Here is a 12413-nt window from a genome sequence, read left to right as displayed (position 1 = left end):
ATGCGCGTTTGATAACCCAGCGCTGCTAGTGCAAACTCATTACTATCGGGACAGGAGTATTCTCAAGATCGACGCATTTCGACCTGATCATACGATACGCCAAGCCAATGTGATTATGTTTCAACGGAAGGCAAATTTTCTTCCTAGAGTTACAATCATCTTAGGGGAATTACTTATTTCTGTTGTTCCATGCAGACACTCTATCTATTCTACCCCAAATTCAAGGTCTCATTTCCGATTAATCGCATTATATGACATATTGTTCATACTGTGTTTGCTTGTGTTTGAAACGCCAAACTCGCCGTACAATCTTTTTACTCAATATACAGTTTAATCTGCTGTAATGCCGTTGCCACGGCTGCCCTCGAGAATGGGATGTCGCTTTCCAGGCCGAGCTGACTTTTTTCCGGCACCCGTGCCGTACAGTGAACCAGTGTTGCCAAACTTTTTCATTTGGAAGTAGCTACAGCCTGCACGAAAAGTCTTTTAATTTCGCCTGATGACGTCGAGTTCTAACTTGCTCATCGGCGGCATCATCAAGTGGGTACTGGCGAGCTAAGCACTTTAGTTCTGATTCATTCTTACACTCTTTCAGCGGTCGTATACAGCGCTTATTTTAAAGCAATATCCCAAATGCGCAATTTGATAGGTTCTTAATGTCTTATTTTCCTGTATATGTTGGGCTGACAACAAGACTATGTAATAATGAGTGAACCACACTTTGCAAACCACACACCAGAAGTCACTTCTGTTGAGCAAATAAATGCTTCCATGTACACGTGTGTGCGTCCATAACGGTCTTCACGTTTTAAATCGTTTATACTAAGTTAGACAAACAGCGGGATGCATTAGCTTATTCGCCGGTTGGTATCCTCACAATCTCCATAGTCACTCGACATTAACACAACTGCATCTGGAATTGAAACCTAGAAGTTGCGTTATATCCGAATTAATTGATATTAATTCGGATAAAAACCTTTTCGATGCCTCTCTCAATTCCATCACTCAGGCAGTTTCCCCCAGGACCCAGCAATCATACCTAATGTTCGACCCATGCAGTGTGCAAAACATTTTAGAATATAAAACAGAAAATGTTATTGAGAACGTGTGGGTGACTCTAACATGCTCACCCTCCACATCTCGCCGCTCTGCGCAAAAGCTAAGCATCATGCACACTCTGGTTTACTCCCATCTGCAAACAGTTATATTATAACGGTGACTGCATCACACTTTTGATGTAAACTCAATACGGTAGGTCTAACCTTCGCTAACAGACCCGTGCTTTCATTAAGGTTCCAAAAAACAATGTACGTTCACTAACCTTGCCATGCGACACTCAAGATGATCTTATACCTGCCAGACGTATGGGTCCCAGGTAGTCCTTGGCCAGAAGGGAGCAGTTTTTTTATCTTTTTTGTTTCAGATTCCGACTACACAAGCAGCCGACACTGTTAGCCGCACAGGCCAGGCTGGCCGGCAACCATCAGGAACCCCGGCTCACCAATTTGTCTCTAGTGTGAAGCTGCCTCAGCTAGAGACACAAGCACTGGTCTCCGGACCACATTTCTTCGGCGCCGCTGCCACGATGCTAGCGTGAGCCTGTCTCCTGTCACGACATAGAGCTTCCGACTAGTGATCTGAATCAGCAGACACCACCAGCTAAAGAAACTAGTATCCCTGCAGCGACCGACTGAGCAAGGCCTCGAGCTTCCAAACAGTGCTTTGCAGCTGCTAAAACCACTCATCACAGAGCCAGCATAGCAGCAGCGACTGCCCCGTGCTTTCAGCTCGTGCACTGCAGCAGCAGACACCAGGGGACATGAAGCCTGTACCACAGCAGCGACAGCCCCCGCAGTGGCCCGAGCTTCCAACAAATGTTCTGCAGCAGCAGACACCACCCATCATGATGCCTGTATCACAGCAGCAACCGCCCCAGCGGGGCCCTCATCCTCTCGTAGTTACCTGCTTCCGGATTGCACCTTGTAACGCCAAGCATGGTTTTTGGGGGATGTATGTGTACTTCAGTGGACGTTCAGTTTTATCAGCATTTGGGGGGTGTGTTCTGGGCTCGAGCCGGTTCCGAGCCCGGCGCACTTGCCCTGACCAGGGTAGAGTCTTCCGGGTTCGGATAGATCCGGTGAGCTCGGAGCCCACTCCCTGCACAACACGCCAATACGATATGTATACTCACTTACTTTATTAATACACTTATATTTAATAATTTATATTAATGCACAGATGAGATGTTACAATTTTTGCCTGATATTATGCAGCTTTGCTAATAAAGACAAACTCACAGTCACATTGCCTAAGCTATCAATTCCTCCCCCGATAAAGATGTAACTTTACATGACATAAATGAAACAGCCATGAAATAATTCATGTTGCGAATAAAAGATCTGAATTTAATGACCTTTGTTGTCTATCCTCATCGTTCATATTGCTGTTCACTCACCGGTTGATGCTCAGGAGATTTTATCATAGCCACAGCATGTAGCTAACTTTTAACAAGATTAACTTGTTTAAAACACCCTAAGTTATACTTTTATCGACTAATTAACCATTATTTCACTTATAAACATTTAAATAAATACAGCCTTGTGGAATTAATTCTTTATAATCTAAACAAGCGATTGCAGTTTGAATGTAACGTTACTAATTGCATATAAACAGTGCTTTGTCCGCAGGTATTTAATAAGACTGACAAAAATATTATTAACGTAACATACCAGTTTTGATATGCAATGATTTATATCTCATGACTTATAATAATAAGTATAATAATATATAATGACTTATATATTTATATATGGTTTTGTTTGATACCAAATTAGCATCGGAAGATGGCTACAGTGAAACATAGCGATGGACACTGACATCGCACTGCGGCGTATAAAAGTGAGGCGTGTCTGGTACGAGCAGTGCAGAGACGCATATTTATACAGCGCAAGCTGGGCAGTTATCAATTCAGGCATCTGTACAGCACGAGCTTCACAGTTATAAAGTGAGTCAGTTGAATGTAGTGCTGCAACAACTAATTGATTAAAATTATTATAATTGATAATGATAATAATCGATAACGAAATTCGCTGTCAACGAATTTCATTATCGATTAGTTGGTCTGTGAAGTCACAAGCATGTTTTCTTCCCTTTTAAAATTACCGTTTAAGATGTGTCTCTTTGTGCAGCATGAGCTGAGCATGTTTTAAAGTTTAAAGGGGATAGGTGTTTTAAATGACAAAATTAAATATTATATTAGGAAATCCAGTGTGTGTGCCCTGCGATGGGTTGGCACTCCATCCAGGGTGTATCCTGCCTTGATGCCCGATGACTCCTGAGATAGGCGCAGGCTCCCCGTGACCCGAGGTAGTTCGGATAAGCGGTAGAAAATGGAATGGAATATTAGGAAATCCCAATTTGTTGGGTTTGAACTTTGCAAAGTACATAATAGGCTAAATGCCCTGATTTGGTGGGAAGTGCCAAAGTACATTTACTTGATAACTGTACTTAAGTACGCTTGTTGAGTATTACTTTCTCTGTTTACTTTTCACTGTACTTCACTTCATTTGAATGAGAAATATCTCACTTTTCACGGCACAAAGAAGTATTTCCTTGGCCGACCCTCCCCTCACTCCCACGTGAGAGACTATTGTCAGTTAATTATGGAGACATCCACAACATTTTGGGAGAAGGCTAATACATTTATACTTTTTTTTTTAATATTACTGATCCTTTCGCTCGATAAGACCTTTATTCATCGTCTGGTAACGATTAAAGTCCTTTGAAGCTGCACTGAAACTAATTTTGACCTTCAACCGTTTGGAGTCCATTGAAGTCCACTATAGGGAGAAAAATCCTGGAATATTTTCATCATAAACCTTAAATTCTTTTTGACTTAAGAAACAAATAGATAAACATCCTGGATGACATGGGGATGAGTAAATGATCATGAAAATGTATTTTGAAAGTGAACTAATCATTTACTTCATACTCAAGTCAGTCCACACAAATTGGGTGAGGGACAATTTAGAATCTTCAATTCACTTGACCTGCATGTCTTTGGGTTGTGGGAGGAAACCGGAGTACCCGGAGTAAACCCTCGCTGACACAGGGAGAACGTGCAAACTCCACACAGAAAGGTCCCCCGTCCCAGCCAGAGTTCAAACCAGGGAACTTCTTTCTGTGAGGCAACAGTGCTAACCACCGAGCCACTGGGCCGCCCATCTATAGGGAGCCGCAGAGACGACGTAATTTTGTATATAAAAACCCAAAAGTGAGTTAGCATTGCGTTATTATTATGATTTAGCATTTCTCTGTAATATGGAAGTGTTAAAAAACATATTTTCTCAGCTGGTAAAGCTCATACACAGCGTAAGGAAAACCCGCTTTGGAGAGGTTGTTTTTTGCCCATTACTAAAATTTCTGCAACTTTCAGAAGCAGTTTCACTTCTATACGTCACGATACAGAAAAATCCAACGCAACTCTTATTTCATGATGACTTTAATGACCCTAACCATGCAATGGAATCAGATGAAAAGTAGGACTTATGCTGCCTTCAAATGCTATCAGAAACATCCTTCCACCCGGTTAGAGGAGCAACAGTACTGACGGACCACCGTTTGGCCTTTTCTGAAGCTCAGACAAAGGACCTAACGTGATGATCTGATGAGTTCGAGGAGCTCCGTGTTGCTCTTTTGGAGATCAGCACGTGACTTTCTTTGGCGCTCTAGTCTGAGACTAATACTTTTCAGCAATTCCTGTTAGACAACAGAGAAACAAAAGAAGTCTTCAGGATTTCAGTTTGAGTGAGAGTGTATACGCACTATAGTTTAGGATCTTACATTTTCGTTCGTAATCTGTCTGGAGACGAAGCTTATATCCAGCTTCACCCTGTCAAGTGACTCCAACCTGCCGGTTATCTCATGACAGATCTTCTTCTGCATCTCAGCAAGTGACTCTACCTCCGCTTTCCTAGACACACACAATACACAAATGAGAAACGCACTCAAGTACTGTTACTGTTCCCACAGAACAAAGAGATTATTGTGAGAGAGTTCATGTCATTAGATCAGTGAAGTGTCAGTGTTAAAACAACTTACTCGCTTTTAGTCAGAAACATTTCTGGACAATGTTCTGGGGTAGTATACTCGCAGAAATGTGGCTCAGCCTTCATTTGTCGTTGAAACCGCTTATAAACCGTCAGGTCGACCTGTTTGCAAAAGCACACAAACATTTGAAAAATAACTTAACGCATTTCCTAAGTAGGACACTAGACATGCAATCACATTGTTTACTATTAATTGAAGAAGAAGAGAGCAAACTCACCACTATGTTTTTCAGGACCGTATCCCACAGCTCATGTGGGACATCCTTCATGACATGAGCGGCTTTCCTGCTGATTTGCTTGGATTTCTCTTCAAGCTTCTCGATTTCACTGCAATCGGGTAACATAACAGGGATGATGTTAAAAAAGGTAAACACATTTTAGCAGCACCATTTCTGTACAAATAAACCGTAAAGAAATAGTAGAATAACTGTGTATATTTTGGATGTGTGATGTGTCTACCTACATTTTAAGCTCATCAGACTTTCCTATCAAAGTTCTTAGATCCTTGTCTTTCAAGCGAATGGACTTGCCCACACTCCGAGACCTGTGACAAAAAACATTATGTTCGGAATCGTCAGCTGTTTCTGGCTGATCTTCATTTCATGTATAGTACTCTTCAAAAGGTCTTAAGCACATGAGATGTTTAAAAGATTGTTTTTAAGATGTTTATCGATATTTGAACATACATTCTAGGGGTGTAACAATATACCAATGCCACGGTTCAGTTCTGTTTGAAAACCAACAATTATACACAAATGAAAGGCTTCATAAAACTGTAAAAATGAAAATGTCTTACTCTGCTTCAGCTTCAAGAATAGAAAGCCTAAGGGACTCTATCGAGGCCCGTAAGTTGAGGTGCATTTCCAGCCGCTTCTCCTTCTCTATCTTTTCTCTTCTCCTTCTGTCCTCTGCGACTTTTTCATTTCTCTCGTTTTCGAGAGTAAGCTGCAAATCTGTATACTGACAACACAACAGAGAGGTCACTTAGAAAAGTTCTGAAACCTTATGTCACTTATTACAAACGTTCAAATAAATTTGACCTGAACAAAATGTACAAAAGACACTTACATTTCGCCAAGTGCGTTTCCTTTTGTCAGCAATGTAGTTCGGGACACCCTGAGGCGTTTTTACATAGCGACCATCCTGTTCAAACAAAGCAAAGACGAGAAATGTTTGATATGTTTTGTAAGAGCATGATTTGTTGGATACAAATGTATTTAAAGGTGTCATATGACACGGCTTAATGAATATTATGGTTTGTTTTAGATGAAATACAATGTGAATACAGGATTTAAGGTTTAAAAACACTGTATTTTCCACATTAATGATTGATATACCTGAAAATGGAAATGGTGTCTCCTCCATGTCTCCTTCGGTGCCGTTCCAGGCTTCTGTGGTGGTACCAGCGGGGGCAGGACGACACCTACAGAGATGTCATGTATTTGGATTGTTTTTATTGAAATGATTGGGAATTGAACGCAGCGGTTTAATGTTTTCTGAGCTCACCTGCATGCCGTTGGACACTTTTAGCAAACGCCCTGTGCCACATGTCATCTGGGGTAGTTGACGATCCACAGGGGGGGGTTCTAGATGGTGATGGGTTTTGACCTTCGAAAGATGTAATACATGTTAAAACGATTACTATCTACCTTGTGTACTTTAACTTCAAGCCTTTTTCAAAATATAAAATGTTAAATCCCACTTTATCACGCTGGTTTAATGTTGTTTTAACAAACTTACCTATGTGCTTTAAAAAGCAAGGAAAGTGGTCAGTCTGTAGGGACTGATGGATGTTCCCACCACCTCTTCTGTCTGGGACATAGCTCCTCTGGGGTGGGGTTTGTGGGCACAATGAAGCAACACCTGCAAAATCATTTTCAGCTTAAATACGGTTTTCCAGAACAAACATTTGTACTCTTTCTTTAACTCAAGCAAAATGTTTTACATTTAAATGCCGAACTTACCAGAATGAAGTTGCTCATCGATGGAGCCGACGGGCCTAAAACGCCTTGATTTGTTCTGGATCATTTTCTCTGCAAAATGAAAAACACAACTCACTGGGAGATTCACATCAACTTCACTTACACTTATATGCAGGGATGCACATAAGTGATGCGCAGGTGCGCATCCAAAATAAAACTTGCGCTCTGTAAATAAGTTTAGACCGCTCATTTGCGTACTGACATGGTTAAAAGCTTTTAATTCACAAGTACAATCACTGTCTTAGACAGCCAAAATGTATTACTGGATAAGATTTACGTTAGAACTGAATGTTGCTCAAACTTATCTGGTTTGTTCCCGGTGTTAAACGGACCCTGGGTCTAAATGATGACAAACCGGAGTATTTGAACCTCCGCCTTTATCGTTTCTGCTCTCGTTCCTAGAGAAGCACGCGGCATGCGCAGACTCTGTGAATGTCTGGATTTGCACTGATCTGCGCTGCACGTCGAAATAAACTTCTCTAGGAAACTTCTCTTAAACTTTTGTTTTAGGTTTCAAAATTGGTGTTGAATATTAATATTAACTAATGTAAGAAGTAATACATTTTCATTGTATTTTAAGTTTAATTTAAAATAACATAAATAACGTTTTAATCACACTATATTATTTTGTTTATTGTTCTTTAAAAGTAACTTTTTTAAATACGTAAATATAATTTGTCACACTATGAGCAGTGTGAGCACCAAAGCCCAGTTTTTCAAAAAATGTAATCTGAATCAAATTGATCCGGATTTGGAAATCCCATGTTTTGCAATCCAGGATCACCTGATCCATTTACATTTATTCATTTGGCAGACGCTTTAATCCAAAGCGATATACAAAGTAGGGTGCAGTGGACAGCTATAACTGCAGAGCAAACAGGGGTAAGGTGTCTTGTTCAAGGGCACTTCAGATCCATCTTACTTTTATGCCAGTTTTTTAAAGGAACATTGGATTGGATCACTGTGATCCAAATACCAAATTTCAGGATTACCAAATCCTTTTTACCAGAGCCTACATTTTGCCTACAACAGGTAGGCAAAATACCGGTTGCCACAAATAGCCATTGCTTGTTTTAATTGTAAGAAACAGAAACATTTTTCATTCCTTATTTTGTTATAATGTTAAATAATAAAACAAAAACAATACTATCCAATACTCAAAAATCATTTACAAGACAGATACCAGCTCTTTCCATCTCTGCCTAAAGGAGTTGTATCTCCATCTGCACTTTTTTCTGCTGTAGTTGGGTAAGCAAGATGTGTTGTTTACCCAGTTCGATTTGTACTTCTGCTCTTTCAGTGACCCGTTTCAGAAGCAATTTATAGCTGTCAACATCCTGGTTTGTAGCTGAGGAACGTTTGCGTTTTCTTTTTTGTTTTTGTTGTTTACCATATCTCATTAGATGTGACATGGTTCATATCAGTGGCGGCTGCTGATCTTTTAAAGAGGGGAAGCTCATTTTCGGCCTAATCATAAAAATTGTCCATTTATTATATGTAAATTCTGCTCTACGTTCCTTTTCAAGAAAATGCTCTGTAACCCATGTCAAGAGACATGGCCAGCAGTACATTTTCTTTTTCACAGCACTTCCAGTAAGTCAGCTAACTTTGTCATACCAGGAGAGCTGAAAAGACCTGTTACTTTTCCCTATCTTTTGCACTAAATCAATCTTAGGTGTTGATCTGCCCTGCTGTTTAATTCTAAGTTTCTCCTCGTAAGGAAGACTTTCTAATGGCTTTGCCAAAATCAGGTCGACAATGTTAGCACTGTCTGCCATCGTGTTTAGTTTGCTAGCTGGCTAGTTCAGACTATATGAATTAATGAACAAACGATCTAATATATATATATATTTAAGTCAACGGGAGGAAATGTGGGAATTATGTTAAATTGAAACAATGAATGTGGTGTGAAATTGTGTGAAATATACGATGAAGGTTGCAGCAGTTTGTCTTTCGACTACACATGCAAAATCCGCGATGGGACTGAGTTGGAAATGGAGATACAGAGTGATACGCGTCATAATCTGAAGACCACGCCCACACCAACCGTCTCTTTGCATTGCGAGAAGCTGCCGCCTCCTTGTCATTTATGATTTATAAAAAAAAAAATGTCTAAAAGCTGATATGTGACAATCTGTATTGCAAACAAGCTAAAAAAAACACAAGAAATACGTTTTTTTTCGACCCCAAAAAACGAGCGTTTTAGGACATAAAAGTGGATTAAAAAGAGATGACGGACCCTCCAATCATCACGCAGACGCTCGGAGTCCGGGCCAGCCCACTCCTCCATTCATCCCAGAGACAGTTAGCGTCCGTGGGCGGGACATAATCGCAGCATTATCCAATGACCGTCTTGTTTCTAAGCACTGAAAAAACTGTTTAAAGCAGCCCCATTGAAGTCAATGGACGCTGGGCTTCAACAGAGTAATGCACTGTACGCTACGGGAATGAATGAGAAGGAAATCGAGACAGCTGACCTAAGTAGCTGATTCTGAACGAAATTGTTATCGTTCAAGATGAACGTGTTTAACGCATTTTTAGTCAATAAAATATTAACATAATAGTACATATATTTGACCATTCATTTTTTGACAATTATAGGGGAAGCTGTGCTTCCCTTGCAGTCTTAAAGAAATCGCGTCTGGTTCATATGTGCTTCAAATATGAAGAAATTTATATATCATCAGTAAACATTGATTTTGTGATCATTCATGTAAAAACACTTTTATTTGGTTCGAAAAATCACAACTGAATTCACCCTTCTGATGGGATCAGGGTTATCCTGTTTTTTGGATCAAATAGATCCCAAACCTAGTTCAAAGTTTTGAAAAACACAAAGGGCAGGTTTTGATCCAGATAAAATGTAAAATCGGATTACATGCTCTGATCTTAATTTGAAACCAGACAGAAAAACGTATGTGAACTTCTGCTTATAAAAGCAGATTTACTTCACTGACATTACAGAGGACACAAGATACAACAATCATTTTACAGCTTGGTTTTTATTGATTTATAGTTGTGTTATCTTAAAGTTACATACTTTGTGCAGCACTTTGGTCAACTTCGGTTGTATTGTAAACGCGCTAACATATAAATAAACAACGACACGTTACTGAATGGTGCTTTTGGCCTCGACAAACGAAAGACACTGAATACATTTTAAAATGCTTATATACGTGTTTTTGTGGAGTTTAGACACACATACGTTAGATATAAACATGTGTCACTCACCGCAAGCTGATGCTTTCGCGATGTTTTCAATAAAATTGTAGAAATCTCTCTCTGATCAGAAACTGAAAAGCTCTGAGATCTTTCGCTTAAGGAAACGCTGATTCTCAAAAGTATAAAGCCGAAGTTGTAACCGATGTCTCGATAGTTGCACCTCTGACAGAACTATTAATAATGATCAGAAGCTGTCACGCGTGTGGTTGTATAGCCTCGGTCTTGAACCTCCATTCAATTGTGGATAAGAACCACAAGCAGCCAATCACGAGCAAGAGGTGAGATGCTTGAAACGTCACACAGAAAACATTTCTCCTCACAGGTTTGTGTGCAGAACATATGCAGTGTCTTCATATATAGATGGGGAACACGTGTTTTTGTTCTTTTTTTATTATATATTAAATATGATATAGATTGTTGAATTAAAATCACACTATTTCTACACACACTTGTCTGCTTGGCAGTACACAGGATCCAGAAAATGAAAGAGATTTTTTTTATTTTAACATGTACCTTATGCATTCTGGCACAATCTGAAAAGAAAAAAGAAAACATTTGCTTCCATTTGCTTCTTTGCTTGATGCGAGTTATAAGAGCTCAAAAAGTAAAATAAAGTTATTAAGAGTTTTCATTAAAACAGTTTTACTATGGTCAAAATAGATGTTCGGCTATTATGGCAGCATCTATCTGCACAAATTAAGCTTGTACCGTAGGGTTCCATAACTAATATTAAAAAGTCAGTTAAAACAGCACACGCGTCTCATATGCAATACGACTACCATTAGCTAGTGACTCTACACACGAACAGCTCTAAGATGGCGGCGCCCACATTAACACCAAAAATAAGGTGCTTATTTGGAATCAATTTAGCAGGTAAGTTATGTGTCTTGAGAAATAAAACTATTTCACTGTCTTTAGTAGCTTAATACAATACACAATTCTGTCCTATCGGTTTGTTTGATGCAGGGCTCTAATGCACAGATGCTTACTTCACATGCTCTCTGAATTATTGAAATTATGAAGTGCGTTCATCAGCACTTTTACATAGGGAACTTATATTTTCAATAGTGTCGAGAGCATGTGAAGGCAGCATAATTCTGGGCTGAGGCCCCTTCAGAGAATTTGACCTTGTTCAATAAATGTTCAATTGTTATATTCATACAAACATTACCAGATAGGAATAGACAACTTTGCTAAACGTAAACACTGATCCAGAAGCACTTCCGGCTTCCTATCTTCATTCAATCTTTTCAGTCTTACATATATAATTAAAACTTAAAGATATTTGTTTAACATTTTGATTCATTTGTAAATGGTTTTTGGTTGAATTTTGTTCAAAAACTGAATCAGCAACTTCTTATGGACCAGCAGCGTTTATGTCTTCCTTAGGGGTCTTTTCGCAGTCACCAGCAGCAGTGCCCTCTCATAGCCACAAGAGGGCACTCTCCACATTACCTGGACACTAAACCCTGGGTACACAATGACAGGGATCATGACAGGTCTATAGATGGTTTCATTGGATGGGCAAAGAAAACTTCTGGTCAGTGTTTGTTTGGTCTGGCTAGTGGCTAATAAAATAACTATTGATATTTAATTTAATTTACATTAATAATAATTTATATTCATATTTTATTTAATATATACCCTTAATATAATTGTATTTAGACAATTATTTGTTGAATTTTATTGTATGTTCATTTAATTAAATAAACCATTTGATGAATGGGTCATGTAACTTTGCATTTAAAGCGGAGGAAACACACACATCTTAGAAGAGTCTTTAGTTAGATCACATTAATAAAAGACACATACAGCTGTACGATTAATTCCAAAAACAGTGCAGTGGGTGGAACTAAAGCAATAGCACACAATACATCATTGCATTATTCGTGCATATCTGAGAATTCACTATAAATTTGTGTTGTTTACATAATGTACGTGGCGATTGCCAACAAATCACAGACATATCGTTGCCTTGAAATTACAAGGTTCTATCTGCGGTCTGAGTAGTTTTAAGATATTGAGCTTTAAAGTCTTTGCATTTCATATGGCAAAAATGATATGATACGACAAATCTCTTTCATACATGAGAGACAGAGAC

The 12413-nt window shown here is 39.2% G+C and overlaps 1 protein-coding gene across 1 annotated transcript; it reads right to left on the bottom strand.

The window, feature by feature from the left end:
* Positions 1–4485: 4485 nt before the first annotated feature.
* LOC130426541 (uncharacterized) lies at positions 4486–10550 on the bottom strand. The gene is made up of 12 exons (XM_056753378.1): positions 10322–10550; positions 7073–7141; positions 6849–6971; positions 6615–6716; positions 6446–6531; positions 6177–6251; positions 5905–6068; positions 5572–5652; positions 5327–5435; positions 5101–5210; positions 4843–4972; positions 4486–4758 (listed from the first exon to the last, which is right to left on the bottom strand). Exons 2-12 carry the CDS (start codon positions 7134–7136, stop codon positions 4651–4653), a joined length of 1152 nt encoding a protein of 383 aa, XP_056609356.1. The 5' UTR covers positions 7137–7141; positions 10322–10550; the 3' UTR covers positions 4486–4650.
* Between the last annotated feature and the right edge of the window lie 1863 nt (positions 10551–12413).

The sequence above is a fragment of the Triplophysa dalaica genome, chromosome 7 (assembly GCF_015846415.1).
Source record: "Triplophysa dalaica isolate WHDGS20190420 chromosome 7, ASM1584641v1, whole genome shotgun sequence".
Classification (NCBI taxonomy): Eukaryota; Metazoa; Chordata; class Actinopteri; order Cypriniformes; family Nemacheilidae; genus Triplophysa; species Triplophysa dalaica.
This window is presented reverse-complemented; position numbering and strand designations above follow the sequence as displayed.